Source organism: Schistocerca serialis, chromosome 5, assembly GCF_023864345.2.
Source record: "Schistocerca serialis cubense isolate TAMUIC-IGC-003099 chromosome 5, iqSchSeri2.2, whole genome shotgun sequence".
Taxonomy (NCBI): Eukaryota; Metazoa; Arthropoda; class Insecta; order Orthoptera; family Acrididae; genus Schistocerca; species Schistocerca serialis.
Genome location: NC_064642.1, coordinates 141,107,192 through 141,124,635, shown reverse-complemented (window position 1 = coordinate 141,124,635; position 17,444 = coordinate 141,107,192). Strand labels below are relative to the sequence as shown.

The 17,444-nt window shown below is 45.4% G+C and overlaps 1 protein-coding gene across 5 annotated transcripts in view; it reads left to right on the top strand.

Annotated features, from left to right (window-relative positions):
• The window catches only part of LOC126482374 (tyrosine-protein phosphatase non-receptor type 2-like), a 75,583-nt gene that overhangs the window by 37,382 nt on the left and 20,757 nt on the right, over positions 1 to 17,444 (top strand). For 4 of the 5 annotated variants that reach the window (XR_007587640.1, XM_050106468.1, XM_050106466.1 and 1 more), the window contains exons 6-7: positions 725 to 880; positions 1,136 to 1,301. Coding sequence is in view for 4 of the 5 variants with exons in the window: in XM_050106468.1 (XP_049962425.1) it covers positions 725 to 880; positions 1,136 to 1,301 (322 nt within the window). In the remaining variant the exon portion in view is untranslated. The remainder of the gene's footprint in view (positions 1 to 724; positions 881 to 1,135; positions 1,302 to 17,444) is intronic. The other variant, XM_050106467.1, reaches the window with a different exon arrangement.

Genomic DNA, 17,444 nt, shown 5'->3' with positions numbered 1-17,444 from the left:
GTATTTGACTTCTCTGTTTGAAATTAAAATGAAAAAGTGTCTGTCACTGTGCTTGGAAATTAAACCCCAAGAGGGTGAAATAGGTGACGAAAATTTTTAGGAAAATATTTCATTATATTAAAAAAAAATTCAAGATAAATATATGAAAATTTGTTTTCCTGGTGTTGCTTGGTGAGTAGATTTTTTATCTATCTAGTTACATGGTATTTCACTTCTGTTAGACATAAAGAAATATCCATGAAAGTTTATATTTAAATATCACCACAGGTACTCAAAAGGCTTGACTAACAAAAACCACCTACTAGAATTGCTTTTTGGCCAGAAATACATTTGGAAAAGACCACCCTTCTATGGTCTTAATTAGCGTGAAAAGTTTAGGTGTTGCAGTTAGTGAACAACATAAAAAATCACTTAAAGAAAATCAAAAACATCTGTGCAGACCATACAGACTGCACACAAAGCAGCGGGCACTAGGCTAGTAATGTGTAAAATTGATGCCGGATTGTAGTTTACTCATTGTGTTTGCTACCTGCTTCAGCACATGGCTATTATTATTATTGTTGTTGGTGTTGTTGTTATTTCCTAGCACCACTAATTCAAAGCTTTACAGATTTGTGCACTGCTCCAGAAAAGCTAGACTATGTTTATGTCTTTTTCTTCTTATAATTGTGTTCACTACATAGTGTCCTTAATGTCTAACAATTATCTTCTTTCTAAATGTAAGATTGAGGAGAATGGTCTCGACTCAGTAAATGTTGTGGATGTGCTACTGGAAATGCGGAAGTTTCGTATGGGCCTCATTCAGACGCCGGATCAGTTAAGATTTTCTTACTTGGCAATTATTGAAGGTGCGAAGAAACTAATTAACAACAATCCTTTGGTGAGTGTTCCAATGTAGTTTACACAAGTAACTAATTGAAATAAAAGTTATATATGTTAACTGTACTTGCCAGTTTGGTGAAGTATATTATGACTTGTATCACAACTTGAAGAATATTCTTTAGAATTTTCGTGTGACTATAAATGATATTTAATGTTGTCATCTCTGCTGATGTTTCCTTTCACACTTTCTCCTTTCCTTGATTGTAAGAGAGATACGATCTTGTAATTGACAGTAGTAATTTGTGGTTTTCAGCATGATTACAATAATGTGGAGGACACATCTTTGAACCATCATGATGGTTCAACAGAGGAGACTTCAGCAGATGAAGATGACACAGATGAACCACCTCCATTACCTCCACCACGAGGTGATTCGTTGACACGGTCTAAGTTGGCTACAAATAATCATGGTATGAATGGTATGAATTTAGTTATATTTTTTATTCATGAAGTAATTAGTGATATTAGCACTTACTGATCCTTTGTTACCAAATACAACCATCAGTTTAATTAGAGTTGTCAGCTGACAGGTCATGTGGCCTCTCCCTTTCATTCCTCTTCTTCTCTGTCTCCATGTTACTCCTGTCCTAATTCTGAGGAACTTCATGTCATGTGCCTGTAATCTGCTTACGGGGTAGAGAAAGGATAAGAAATGAAACAGTAAGGAAAGTAGTGAAAAAGGAACCCTTGCACAGTAGGACAGAAACATCAAGGCTAAGTTGATACGGCCACTTAAAGAGAATGGAAACTAAGAAGATTCCAGACCAAGGGGGACAGTGGCTGAAAAGTGGGGGGTGGGGGGGGGGGGGGGGGGGGTAGAAGAAAGACCAAGGACTGGACCAGAGTGAGCACAGTCGGATAGTCAGATAGTGGGAAAACAGGACTAGGTTATGATGCTTATGTTCCAAACAGACCCAGCCTGAGGCTACTGTTGTTGTCAATGATGATGATGATGATGATGATGATGATGATGATGATGATGATTTGGCCTGTCAGTGACCATTGTAGTCAGTAACGGTAAAGTGCTAGTAACTGATGTCATGGGAATATTACCCAATCACAAAGATTGAATGATGTGATCAATCCTCCTTACACTTCCAAAGTAGATGATACTGATATTTCTACTTCCTTCCTTTAGCTCATAGCCCAAACATTAATTCTTTTCAGCATCATAATGAGTTTGTAATTTCCAAAGTGGTGATTTGTCAATTGACTCTTAAAAATTAAACTGAGAGCAGAAATAAAGATAGAATGATTGTCTATGTTCCTTATGGAAGCATACTGATTCATGTAAGCAAGGCTCGTGAGTAAGATTGAAAATGGATGCCTGATGCGTTCAGCTTTGAGAGTTAGGTGTAACCAGTTTACACACTGGAATCTTGCACTGCTTGCATCTGCTACTCAAACCTGCCATTTACAGTGCTGCAGCATCGTCCATGTAGGGGCTCAGTTTCTGCTTATGATTGTCTGTTAAATATTTTTAGATATCTTTAAGGTCTATCAGTGTATTGTTGTTCATGTACCAGATGTGTTTTGGAAATGGATTTTATTCTTAACTATTATCCTACTGAACAATAACACTTAAAAATTTGTATACAAATAGCATTGACTTCTGGAAAAACCGATTTCACATCTGTAAAATGAAAATTTTTTGTAAGTCTGTGCCATTTGTACACTAAAGTGTGGGTAATAGTCTGACTACTGGAAATAGATTGTATTTCTGAAATATGTCCAGTATGTGAACAACAAAACACTGATGCAACTTACAGGTAACTAAAAATGTAGTTGTTTAAGAAGTATCCACTAGCTGCAAGGCATATTTGTCCACGCATTTTTTGACTCGCTTAATGCCTGCGATAGCAACATTGTTACACATGCTGTAGGACAAAAGCCACCACCCAACATTCAATGTACGTGATGGGGAGTAGTGGCAGAATTATATTATTGACTGATATGGCATATAGTACAGGGTGTATCAAAAAGAATCATCTGATTTGGCATGTCTGTGTTTCTGAAACTAATAAAGATATACTATGAATTTTGTTTTTTTGATGAACGGGAAATTCAAGAAAGTTCCCCCCCCAATAGCTGTTAAGTAAGTCTCCCTTGAGATGCATGGCATTCGTCAACGCAGAATTCAGTTTGTTTCCACACTGCAGCGAGCATGTCTTGAGTTACTGCTTCCACAGCTGCTGTTATGTGATGCCTCAGTTCATTCATTGTTGTTGGTAACAGAGGCACATAGTCTTTCATAAAACCCTGCAGAAATAATCACATACAGTCTGGTCCAGTGACCTCGGAGGCCAGTAATGTAAGGCTGAATCATTTGGTCCATTCGTGACCGATCCATCGTTCAGTAATCCTATGATTTAAAAATTCCTGCACTTGCAGATGACAGTGCAGTGGTGCCTCATCCTATTGATAAATTAAATCATTTGAATCAGTGTCAGACTGGGAAAAGGAAATTCTCAAGCGTATCAAGACATGTGCTTCCTGTAACAGTGTTCCCGGCAAAGAAAAATGGACCATACACCTTTTCCTGTGAAACTGCACAAAACACATTACGTTTTGAAGAGTCCCTCTCATGTTGTACAACTTCATGTGGTTGTTGCACACCCCATAGTCTCACAGTATGACGGTTCACATTGGCGGTTAAATGGAATGTTGCCTCATCACTTAACACTAAGCATCGAAGAAAACTGTCATCCTCCATCTTGCCAAGCACAAAATTACAGAACACCACATTGTTGTTTGTTACCTTCACAAAGAGCTTGAAGTAGCTGAATTTTGTATGGCTTCATATGTAAACATCAACACGCACGCACCAGATAGACATCGGGGCATGTAGATTTGTCAAGCTGTATGGCAAACGGATTTCTGCGGACTCCTTGTGAAACTGTGGCGGATGTATTCAGCATCTGTGTCAGACATTCAGGGATGGCCCAGCGATTTGCCTTTACACAAACGTGTTTCTCAGAATTGTTCATGCCACTGTCTAACACTCTATGCTGTAGGAGGATCCACACCATACCTAGTACAAAAGTCATGCTGAGCAGTTATTACTGACCCACACTGCACAAAACATGGAACACAAAATACTTCCTGTAGTTCCGACACAATTTTTACTAGAACTGAAGTGGGCGCACACTACTGCTATCTAACAGAAACCATGTAAAATTTGAGTTCTTGCTCTTTCCGACAGTACGTTGTTCACACACAAAAACACAAATAACGTAATAGTTACCATTTTTTTTTTAATTGGAAGATTCCTTTTGATACACCATGTATAATTCCTCGCATTACTGTAAATCTATTTTACTCATCCTTCTCATACTCCAGCTTTTTCTCTAGGACAGATGATGTAGTCGTGGACATGATGTTTAACCTTAACCTGCTTTCCTTCCTTCTGTCCTCCGCCAATCTTCATATATTCCCATAACTATAAAGAAACTGTACATTTATGAATTAGAGATGACTTTATTTGGTAAAAGAAGGAAATGGGGTACTAGACATTGACAGGAAAATTATCTGGAGCACTGTCTTCAAGGTAGGATCAAAACAAATTTGTTTATGATGTTAGAGGTAAAAACTGATATCTTAACTTAACAAAACTGAAGTAGTTGACTCGTTAGCCTCTCAAATTATCTATATCATCACATAAGCAGTTTCGATGTAGACGAGAGGCAGAAAAGGAACAAATGGTGTACAAGCCTATTAGTTAATTTAGTGACAGGGAGTTTAATGGCTGTTTTTTTTTTCGAGTTTAAGGTGATGTGTCAAGGAGGATTGCTGTACAATAACTTTACTTTTATTTGTAAATCAGCATTGAATGCAGACCATATTAATTTTATTTTCATTTTACTGTTGCATGTTATGATCCAATGTGACCAATAGGAGACAAAGGAATGACATCCATTTCAGAATCTCTGTGGAAGTATCTCACTTTCCAATATTTCTCCCCCCAGGGGGTCCACAACTCTTTTGTGGATACGTGCGTGGCGAGCACGGGGCCCCGAGCCATTGCAGCCTTCTTTCTCTCCCGGGCTGCATTTCCTTTCCCTTCCCCTCCTTTCCCCTCCATGCTCCTTTCCCCTCGCCCTCTCCTCTCCCTCTATTGGTGTCCTTGTTTATGTTGGCCACGCTATCCTCTTGGTTCTGTTGGTTTTACACTCCGGCTTTGTTGCGTAATAGTCTCCTCCTTTTGGCATTCCTTGGTCCCCCTCTGGGGTTTGACCTCCATTACAAAATTTCTCCTCCGTAGTGTGAGCCATTTGGGGAAGAGCACCTTACCTAGTGTCTCCGACGTGCGCCCTCCTAGTACATTCCACCTTTTCTTTCACGTCGTTGTTTGATGCTAGGGTGCATAGCCAGCACGGTAGCCAGCCCGTGTGGTGGGGTCGCTATGTACCCTTTTGGTTGAGCCCCCTGAACACACAGGGATCACACTTCTGATACCTGAGCTGTGACCTCCTCATGCATGCCTTGGAGTGGTTGCTCGTCATCCTGGAGCATCGGAACTCCCGGCAATGGCCGCCGTGCCAGGCGGCCCTTGCTGTGGCTGGGTGGCGCCCGTGAGGAGAGCCCCTGATCGGAGTGGGTGGTATCAGGGCGGACGCTATGCAGATGAAACGCATACGGGTCCAAAACTCTGGCCGTTCTTCTGCGGCCGTCTCTCTGCGTGGTACTGATTCCTCAAGTGCTGCTTCTCTTGCCCCTTCGGCCTTCCCTTCCATGGCTACCCCCTGGGAAGAGGGTCAGGCCCGTCGTCTAGGGGCAAAACCTTTCCCCCGTTATCTAGTTTGCACCAGGACTGATGGGGATACTTTCACCAGTGTCAAGCCTTTATTCTTTGTGGAACACATTGAAGACAAGTTCGGCGAAGTGGACTCCCTGAGCAAGATGCGGTCGGGTTCGTTGCTGATAAAAACCGCTTCAGCTGCCCAATCTGCGGCCCTTTGTGCCTGTACCCATCTTGGCACAATTCCTGTGTCCAGTACCCCTCACCAGTCTCTAAATATGGTACAAGGTGTGATTTTTCACAGGGACCTCACCCTTCAAACTGATGAGGAACTTCGGGACAATCTCGGACGGCGGGGTGTTCACTTTGTTCGGCGTGTTCAGAAGGGTCCTAAAGATAATCGTATTGATACTGGTGCCTTTATCCTGGCCTTTGAAGGGGATACCCTTCCTGAGAAAGTTAAGATTATGGTGTATCGTTGTGATGTGAAGCCGTACATCCCACCTCCTATGAGGTGTTTTAAGTGCTTGCGTTTTGGCCACATGTCTTCTCGCTGTTCTCAGGACCCTCTCTGTGGTGACTGTGGACGTCCACTCCATGAGGGGAGTCCCTGTGTTCCCCCTCCTGTATGTGTAAATTGTCATGGTAGTCATTCTCCACGTTCACCAGATTGCCCAGTATATAAGAAAGAAAAAAAGATACAGGAGTATAAGTCCCTCGATCGTTTAAGCTACACAGAGGCCCGTAAGAAATATGCACGACTGCACCCTGTGTCCATGACATCTAGTTACGCCTTGGTTACATCTTCACCCCTTCCTCCCCCTTCCTTACCCCCATCCCGGACCCCTCTCCTCCCCCCCTCCCCTGCGGCTCCCACACCTTCTCCTCTGGGCGCTGCTCCCCCTCCCCAGCCGGAGAAGTGTCCCACTCCTTCGGCGTCTGCCGGTCAAGGGCACCTCTCCAGAGATGCCCCTTCCCGGCACCTTCCAGGTCAAAGGTCTGCTGCCGCGCGGCGACCGCGAGAGCCGCGGGCTGTGGGCCCGCAGGTCACCCGGTCTCTTTCTGTTCCTGATATTGCTGCAGCTGGCTCCATTATGCCACACAGCCCTCCTCGTTCTCAGCCTGAAAAGAAGAAGAAACATAAGTCCCGGGACAAAGAGCCTCTGGTGTCACCGGAGGTCCCTTCCCCGACTTCACAACCGGATTCTGACCTGTCGTTCATGGATGTCGCCCCCTCCTTGTCGGTGACGGGTGGGGACCCGGCGGTATGACTGGTTTTAGCGTGTTCCGCCCTCCTTTAACCCATCATTCTGTGGTTCTCCAATGGAATTGTAATGCCTACTATCGTCACCTTCCGGAATTGAAATCCCTTCTTTCGTCCTACTCTGCAGCTTGTGTGGTTCTCCAGGAATCTCATTTTACTGATGCTCACTCACCGACCCTCCGTGGGTTCCGTGTTTTCTGTCGAAATCGGGTCGGACCCTTGCGGGCTTCTGGTGGCGTTTGTACGTTGGTCCGTACAGACATTGCTAGCACGTGGATTCCTCTCCAAACTACATTGGAAGCGGTTGCTGTTAGGGTCCACTTAGACCCTGCAGTCACAGTTTGCAATCTTTATCTCCCTCCTGACAGGACACTTACACCTGCTGCCTTAACCACCCTTCTTCAGCAACTTCCTCCTCCCTTTCTCCTCCTTGGGGATTTTAATGCTCATCATCCTTTGTGGGGCAGTGCTCTTCCATCTCGACGAGGTCTTCTTATAGACCAATTTATTGCAGACCACGACCTGTGCCTTCTTAATGATGGCTCCCCTACTCATTTCAGTGCTGGTCATGGTACCTTTTCTGCCATTGATCTTTCTCTTTCTTCTCCCTCTCTCCTCCCTTCATTAAACTGGTCGCCACACGACGAACTTTGTGATAGTGACCATTTCCCGTTGATTATCACGCTCCCTTCCCGCTCCCCGATGGACAGATTACCTCGTTGGTCTTTCCACCGCGCCGATTGGCCTCTATACACTGCACAGGTCGAGTTTTCTCCCTCTTTGTCGGGTTGTATTGATGACGTCCTACGTGACGTGTCTGACGCGATTGTTCGCGCTGCTAACCTTGCTGTCCCGCGCTCATCTGGACCATTTCGTCGCCGGCAAGTCCCGTGGTGGAGTACGGCCATTGCCATTGCCATCCGTGATCGCCGTCGAGCTTTGCAACACTTCAAGAGGCACCCATCCGTAGCCAGCCTTACTACCTTTAAACGCCTTCGCGCTAAAGCCCGTTATTTAATCAAACAGAGCAAGCGGATATGTTGGGAACGATTCATTTCTTCCCTTGGTTCCACTGTCCCTCTGTCACGGGTATGGGCTACACTTCGCTCTCTCCAAGGTTGCCATCGGCAGTCCACCCTCCCAGGCCTTCACCTCCCAGATGGCATTTGTACGGACCCATTAGTTCTCGCAGAACATCTTGCGACCCATTTTGCAGTGGCATCAGCGTCAGCCTCCTATCCAGCTGCTTTCCTTCATCAAAAACAGCAGGCTGAAGCTCTCACCTTATGTTTCACCACTTGTGAGCCAGAATCTTACAACGACCCTTTTACTGAATGGGAATTTCTTTCTGCTCTATCTTCTTCTCATGATACGGCCCCTGGCCCAGATTCCATTCATAACCAACTGCTTCAACATCTCAGTGCTCCACAACGGCAACATCTTCTTCGGGTGTTTAACCGTATCAGGCTCCAGGGTGACTTCCCTTCTCAGTGGAGGGATAGCATTGTGGTTCCTGTCCTTAAGCCTGGTAAGAACCCCCTATCTGTTGACAGCTATCGGCCAATTAGTTTGACCAATGTTGTTTGTAAGTTACTTGAATGGATGGTAGCCCGTCGGCTCACTTGGGTCCTCGAATCTCGGGATCTATTGTCCCCTTACCAGTGTGGCTTTCGAGAGGGACGATCTCCAATCGATCATTTACTTCGCTTGGAATCCGCAGTTCGGCAGGCTTTTTCCCAGCGCCGCCATTTGGTTGCAGTGTTTTTTGACCTTCGCAAGGCCTATGACACGGCCTGGCGCCATCACATCTTACTAACCCTTCATCAGTGGGGTCTTCGGGGCCCACTCCCGATTTTTATCCGCCAGTTCCTGCTCCATCGGTCATTCAGAGTTCGAGTTGGTACTGCTTTTAGTTCTCCACGGACCCAGGAGACGGGCATCCCACAGGGTTCTGTCTTGAGTGTCCTTCTTTTCCTCATTGCTATCGATGGACTTGTGGCCTCTGTCGGTCCCTTGGTAGCTCCTGCCCTGTATGTGGATGATTTCTGCATTTGGGTTAGTTCCTCCTCGATGGCATCTGCAGAACGGCAGCTCCAGGTGGCTATACGGCGTGCCTCTGCATGGACCCACTCAAACGGGTTTCAATTCTCTCCTTTAAAATCGCGGGTGGTCCACTTCTGTCGCCGTACTACGGTCCACCCTGATCCGGAGCTCTAACTCGACGCACAACGATTGCCTGTGGTCCCACAGTTTCGTTTCCTGGGTCTTCTTTTCGACAACAAGCTCACTTGGCTGCCCCATATCAGACTCCTGAAGGTAGGATGTTTCCGTAAACTCAATGTCCTTCGCTTCCTTGCCCACTCCTCTTGGGGTGCGGACCGTTCCCTCCTCCTCCGTCTTTATCGTGCTCTCGTTCTGTCTCGTTTGGACTATGGTTGTCAAGTTTATGGTTCAGCTGCTCCTTCCACACTGCACTTGCTGGATCCAGTCCACAATCGTGGTATCCGTTTGGCCACCGGTGCCTTCCCTACTAGCCCTGTTGATAGTCTCCTGGTTGAAGCTGGGATCCCCCCCCCTTTCTGTTCGGCGGTCCCAGCTTCTGGTGTCTTATGCCCTCACTATCCGTTCTTCTCCCACTCACCCTTCCTATTCTATCCTGTTCCCAGACCATGGACGTCGCCCACCCGACTCCCGCCCTCGGGCGGGTTTACCGGTTGGACTGCGCCTTGCGTCTCTTTACCGTCATTTTCAGCTTCCTTCTTTGTCCTGTCTTCCTCGCTCCCTCCCCTCCACCCCTCCTTGGTTAGTTCCTCGGCCTCTACTTCGGATGGATCTCCGCCGCGGACCGAAAGATTCCATCCCCCCGGTGGTGTTCCGTTCCTCTTTCCGCCAAATTTTGTGGGAGTTTCGGGATGCTGTTGTTTTTTACACTGATGGCTCTAAATCTGCTGATCATGCTGGGTATGCCTTCACGTCCTCTGTTGGAACGGAAAATCATCTGCTGCCACCTACATGTGGGGTGTTTACTGCGGAATTGATGGCAATTTCCCGGGCCCTTACCTTTATTAAACAATCCCAACACAATCGCGTTCTGTTATGTACGGACTCGATGAGTGGCCTTCTTGCTATTGACCGCTGTTTTTCGCGCCATCCATTGGTCTCTGCCATCCATGACCATCTCGCTGATATTCACCGTGCTGCTTGTTCTATTGACTTCCTTTGGGTCCCTGGCCATGTGGGTATCCCGGGTAATGAGCTCGCTGATCGTTTGGCTGGGGGAGCAGTTACTTACCCCCCGTTTTCCGTAACCCCTCCTGCAGCGGATTTACGGCTTCACATCAAATCCCACTTCGCACAGTCATGGGCCAATTCTTGGGAGGCTACTCCACTGTCTAATAAACTTCGTGCAATTAAGGTGACACCAGGCCCATGGCGTTCTTCCTTTCGCCTCTCCCGAAAGGACTCGACTACACTGTGTCGTCTCCGCATTGGCCATACCAGGCTGACCCATGGTTTTCTTTTGCGTGATGAGCCACCCCCGCTTTGTGGTTGTGGAGCCTTCCAGTCAGTGGCCCATATTTTGGTTGAATGCCCCCTTCTTTTAGCTCTGCGTGTTAAGTACATACTCCCCCACACTTTACCTTTGATGTTGGCTGACGATTCGCGGATGGTCTCTCTGGTTCTCGGTTTCCTCCGGGAGAGTGGTTTTTATTCTCAGTTTTAAAGTTTTTAATCTCTCTCTGGTGTTGGGGCAGGGCGGTGAGTGTTTGGGTTTCTCCCACTGTAGGCAGTGTTCAGAGATTCCCGATTCACCTCCCTGACTGGAATCCTCTTTTCTTCCCCTTTTACTCTGTTTTTACCCCTTCTTTTTAAGGCTTGGCTAGTCTTTCTATTCCCATACGTACTTTCTGCATTATAGCAGTTGTACCTTTTAAGTCACAGGTGGTCTTGCCTATGCTGCTTCGGCATAGTGTTGGGTTCGTTTCTCTTGCCAACTTCCCTCATTTGTTTTTACCAATGACAACGTGACTGCCCTTTTACGTTTTTCCCTTTTTCCGTTTTATTGTTCTGACTTTTCTGAGATGTCTCGTTAGCAGAATGGAGTATATTTGAAACAAGGGACTGATGACCTCGCTGTTGGGTCCCTTACACCTCAAACAACCAACCAACCATCCAATATTTCTGAGAAAATATTTTGATGGTGTGTCTTATTCTGAGGACAGTGTTCTACAGCCTTTTGCGAAACATGCCTCATAATTGTTTAGTAATGCTAATTGAACTTTTTGTTTCTACCCCTTGATGGAGGGTGCATTGCCCAAGAGTTCGTGTGAATAAAGATATTCAACTTGTGTAGCCTTCGCTGTTAACAAGATCACATTGAATTTCTTCAGAGACAGTCAGTAAGTTTTTGTGTTCTGTTTTTCACATAACCAGTTATGTTTCTTGCATTGGGCCAGACATTTACCCTAATATTTGTGTTAAGTAACTCATTCTTTCAAAATTTATTTCTTCCCACATTATTATTTGTGAACAAGCCCCATAGGACTATGCAAAGAACTTACAAGTGGGCATTTGCCTCCCTTTGTGCCCATGTTTCTTTCATTCTCGTCCTGCAGGCATCCTTTCTCTATTCATACATGTTACAATAGTCTTCTTCTTTGGTTTTCCTTCTTGATCATTTGCCATTTGTGAATTTTGGACGTGTAGGTGTTGCACCTTTGGACATTTTCTTTTGTAATTCCTGTCAATTTCAGATCATTCTTGATCTTGCCAATTCATTTCATTATATTCGTTTTGGCTTCTGTTGTCAAAGAATTAGACTCTGTTTTGTAAATATGTCTGGGTTCATTCTTTTAAAGTGTTCCTAGAATCTTAACTTGCATTTGCTAATGTCACTGTGGATATTGACGTATTTTTTTATTTAATGATTGTGACAACTCGCTTCTACATAAATTGTATGACACCTCCTGGCGTCATCGTACTTGAGCACGCTCCATGACTGTGGATTTATGTCACTTTACTGTCATTTACCTAAAACATGTTGTTCCACCGATTCTTCATAATTAGTCGGAACACACTTCATTTTCCCCATAGTCGCTATAGAACAGTGAACCCCATTGATTTGTGGACCAATGAGAACAACATTTACTACTTCTCCGTATATAGATGACTTTTGCATTTGGTTCAGCTCTCAGTCCATGACTCACATGTAGTGACAAAACTCTAAGGAGTCATATGAAATGATTTGTTTTGTGTCCAAGACCATGGCTTTCATTTCCCCCATGTCAAAACATTGGTCCTGCAGTTTTGTTGTAGCATTAAAATCACCTCAGATGTGAAACTTTCCCTAGGAATCCAGTGTCCCAAGGTAGTTGTGTAATCCCACTTCACATGCCCACCTTTTGATGATAAAATATTTTGACGGCTCCATGTCATCTCAAAACTAGATGCGTGCAAATTTCTCTGTCATACCTCTTGGGTCATGGATCACTCCACTCTGTTACACGTTCATAGGGCTCTAGTTTTATCATGGTTGTACTATGGATGCTGGGTATTTGGTTGGGCAGCAACATTAGCATTGTGATTGCTAGACCCAGTTCGCCATTGTGGGATAAGGCTTGCCACCTGAGCTTCCTAAAAGAGCCAAGTGTTCTGTCAGTGTGAGATCCTACCCTTATGGTTTCATCACCATCAGCTACTGCTGATCTATGCTCCCACTCGCTGCCAATCCTGTAACCTCCCAAGTATCGGATTATTGGATTGTTTCCCTCCCCACACTTGATCTAGGACAGAACTCCAGATTACAGTTTCAATGGAAATCCTCTGTAGAGATTTTTTCCCTCCCCACTTGACAGTATTCATCATATGACTTCACATCATATCTTTCTCCTATGACTTTACTTCACATCCTTCTCCATGAAGGGTACCTATTTGCAGATTCAGCTAGACCTATCCCATTGTCCTTAAACTTCCCATTTCCTCCTTTGGCCATCAACACATCTTCCTCTCTGGTATCTGAGTATTGAGGTACCAAAATTATTCACACAGATGACTATAAAGATATTTGAAGGATATTCTTGTACATATGTTGATCATTAGTAATTGTGGTCTCTGCCAGAGACGTAGTGTCTTCACAATTTTGGCTTTTGCCAGACGCCTCAGTTTTATCAAGAAGTAAGGCCATGACCGATTCTTGATATACGCTGACCAAATGAGCCATTTTTAGGCTGTTAATCAATGCTATTGTCATCACCAAATAGTGTCTACTGTCCATGATCTTCTACGTGGTAGCAGCCACATTGTCCATTCAGTTGTCACCTTCTGTGTGCAAAGTCCTGTGGGAATACCAAAAAAGAGAGATGGGTGATCGCCTAGCCAAGGAGGTGACTTCTGGCAGTGGTGGTACTGAGGCCTAACCTATGAACTCACGAGCTCATCTGCAATACCTGGCCTATCAAAGCTGAAACAATGTATTGTCACGGAGGCCACTGCTGTGTGACATTCTTCCTGCCACTCATCTCAAAGGGATTCCACTATTTTATGCCGGCTCTGTATTGGACACACTCATCTGACCAATGGCTTCATCCTGCATAATGATATTCTTCACCACTAACCCTTTTGTAGCTGTGGACAATAGCTCAGCAGCAGGAGAGAGTGGGTGTAAAAGACAGCACCCAGAGGAAGACGTATTGGTCATTGGGACCACCTGAAATTGGCAACAGATCAGCTTGCTGAAATGTTGCATCATTCTTCCGATGCCACGTGGCTGAATATCTTAGAATGTTTCAAAATTATTTTGTCTTGTTTTATATCGTCTGTGTCTTTCTGATATGTACTGTGCTTTTATTAATTTCCTCTTCCTCCACTGGTCTGGAAGGTACATCACTTTATCAGCTCCCTACAAAGTCAGCTGGGGGCTGGGTTATGGGAGTTGCAGATGAGCCTCAGGTGACCTCCATTTGGTTCCTGGGCTTCAATGTGACCTGACTCTACATTCACTTTATACCTCACACAATTAGTCTAACCCTATTTCTCAACTGTAGTTTTGGCATTAAACCTGCAGTCAGTTATGGCACCACTTGTACACAATTTGCTTCACATCCCATCTCTGCAGAGATGATGTAAGATGATTTTGCTTTGTTTATGAGAAGTCAGTGGCAGTTAATCATACACATGTAACATCATAAAAAACATTAACTTCATCAAATGATCAAAATACACCTGTACCCCCAATCTCTTCTCTTCCCTTTGGGACTTCACAAACTCCTGTATAATGAGGATAGTGTGCGTGGTTATTAATTTGTTTCTCATGTGTTCCACTCGCATGTAAAGGAACGCTAGAGTGGCTGTCCCTCCCTCCCTCCCTCCCTCCCTCCCTCCCTCCCTCCCCCCCCCCCTACATACCTTAATGCCTTTCTTAGTCTGCAATCATTAAAATCTTGTGACAGTGCAGCACTTAACTTATTAGACATATGGATTTCCAAATATATATATATATATATGTCTGCTTGTGTCTGTATATGTGTGGATGGATATGTGTGTGTGTGCGCGCGAGTGTATACCCGTCCTTTTTTCCCCCCTAAGGTAAGTCTTTCCGCTCCCGGGATTGGAATGACTCCTTACCCTCTCCCTTAAAACCCACATCCTTTCATCTTTCCCTCTCCTTCCCTCTTTCCTGATGAGGCAACAGTTTGTTGCGAAAGCTTGAATTTTGTGTGTATGTTTGTGTTTGTTTGTGTGTCTGTCGACCTGCCAGCACTTTCAGTTGGTAAGTCACATCATCTTTGTTTTTAGATATATTTTTCCTGCGTGGAATGTTTCCCTCTAAATAGAGGGAAACATTCCACGTGGGAAAAATATATCTAATATAGATATATTTAGATATATTTTTCCTGCGTGGAATGTTTCCCTCTAAATAGAGGGAAACATTCCACGTGGGAAAAATATATCTAAAAACAAATATGATGAGACTTGCCAAACAAAAGCGCTGGCAGGTCGATAGACACACAAACACACACACAAAATTCAAGCTTTCGCAAGAAATGGTTGCTTCATCAGGAAAGAGGGAAAGACGAAAGGATGTGGGTTTTAAGAGAGAGGGTAAGAAGTCATTCCAATCCCGGGAGCATAAAGACTTACCTAAGGGGTAAAAAGGACAGGTATACACACACACACACACACACACACACACACACACACACACACACACACACACACAAGCAGAAATTTGTAAAGGCAAAGAGTATGGGCAGAGATGTCAGTCGAGGCGGAAGCAAAGAGGCAAAGATGTTGTTGAAAGACAGGTGAGGTATGAGTGGCGGCAACTTGAAATTAGCGGAGGTTGAGGCCTGGCGGATAACGAGAAGAGAGGATATACTGAAGGGCAAGTTAGTAGCATCTCCGGAGTTCTGACAGGTTGGTTTTAGTGGGAAGTATCCAGATAATCCGGATGGTGTAACACTGTGCCAAGATGTGCTGGCCGTGCACCAAGGCATGTTTAGCCACAGGGTGATCCTCATTACCAACAAACACTGTCTGCCTGTGTCCATTCATGTGAATGGACAGTTTGTTGCTGGTCATTCCCACATAGAAAGCTTCACAGTGTAGGCAGGTCAGTTGGTAAATCACGTGGGTGCTTTCACACGTGGCTCTGCCTTTGATCGTGTACACCTTCCGGGTTACAGGACTGGATTAGGTGGTGGTGGGAGGGTGCATGGGACAGGTTTTACACGGGGGGCGGTTACAAGGGTAAGAGCCAGAGGGTAGGGAAGGTGGTTTGGGGATTTCATAGGGATGAACTAAGAGGTTACGAAGGTTAGGTGGACGGCGGAAAGACACTCTTGGTAGAGTGGGGAGGATTTCATGAAGGATGGATCTCATTTCAGGGCAGGATTTGAGGAAGTCGTATCCCTGCTGGAGAGCCACATTCAGAGTCTGATCCAGTCCTGGAAAGTATCCTGTCACAAGTGGGGCACTTTTGGGGTTCTTCTGTGGCAGGTTCTGGGTTTGAAGGGATGAGGAAGTGGCTCTGGTTGTTTGCTTCTGTACCAGGTCGGGAGGGTAGTTGCGGGATGCGAAAGCTGTTTTCAGGTCGTTGGTGTAATGGTTCAGGGATTCCAGACTGGAGCAGATTCGTTTGCCATGAAGACCTAGACTGTAGGGAAGGGACCGTTTGATGTGGAATGGGTGGCAGCTGTCATAATGGAGGTATTATTGCTTGTTGGTGGGTTTGATGTGGACGGACGTGTGAAGCTGGCCATTGGACAGATGGAGGTCAACGTCAAGGAAAGTGGCATGGGATTTAGAGTAGGACCAGGTGAATCTGATGGAACCAAAGGAGTTGAGGTTGGAGAGGAAATTCTGGAGGTCTTCTTCACTGTAAGTCCAGATCATGAAGATGTCATCAATAAATCTGTACCAAACTTTGGGTTTGCAGGCCTGGGTAACCAAGAAGGCTTCCTCTAAGCGACCCATGAATAGGTTGGCGTACGAGGGGGCCATCCTGGTACCCATGGCTGTTCCCTTTAATTGTTGGTATGTCTGGCCTTCGAAAGTGAAGAAGTTGTGGGTCAGGATGAAGCTGGCTAAGGTAATGAGGAATGGCGTTTTAGGTAGGGTGGCAGGTGATTGGCGTGAAAGGAAGTGCTCCATCGCAGCGAGGCCCTGGACATGCGGAATATTTGTGTATAAGGAAGTGGCATCAATGGTTACAGGGATGGTTTCCGGGGGTAACAGACTGGGTAGGGATTCCAGGCGTTTGAGAAAGTGGTTGGTGTCTTTGATGAAGGATGGGAGACTGCATGTAATGGGTTGAAGGTGTTGATCTACGTAGGCAGAGATACATTCTGTGTGGGCTTGGTAACCAGCTACAATGGGGCGGCCGGGATGATTGGGTTTGTGAACTTTAGGAAGAAGGTTGAAGGTAGGGGTGTCGGTGGGGTCAGGAGGTTGATGGAGTCAGGTGAAAGGTTTTGTAGGGGGCCTAAGGTTCTGAGGATTCCTTGAAGCTCCGCCTGGACATCAGGAATGGGATTACCTTGGCAAACTTTGTATGTGGTGTTGTCTGAAAGCTGACGCAGTCCCTCAGCCACATACTCCTGACGATCAAGTACCACTGTCGTGGAACCCTTGTCTGCCGGAAGAATGACGATGGAATGGTCAGCCTTCAGATCACGGATAGGTTGGGCTTCAGCAGTGGTGATGTTGGGAGTAGGATTAAGGGTTTTTATGAAGGATTGAAAGGCAAGTCAGAAATTGCTGGAAGGTTTGGAGGGGGTGATTTTGAGGAAGAGGAGGTGGGTCCCGCTGTGACGGAGGACGGAACTGTTCCAGGCAGGGTTCAATTTGGATAGTGTCTTGGGTAGTTGGATCATTAGGAGTAGGAGTAGGATTAGGATCATTTTTCTTCGTGGCAAAGTGATATTTCCAGCAGAGAGTAAGAGTGTAAGACAGTAAATCTTTGACGAGGGCTGTTTGGTTGAATCTTGGAGTGGGACTGAAGGTGAGGCCTTTGGATAGGACAGAGGTTTCGGATTGGGAGAGAGGTTTGGAGGAAAGGTT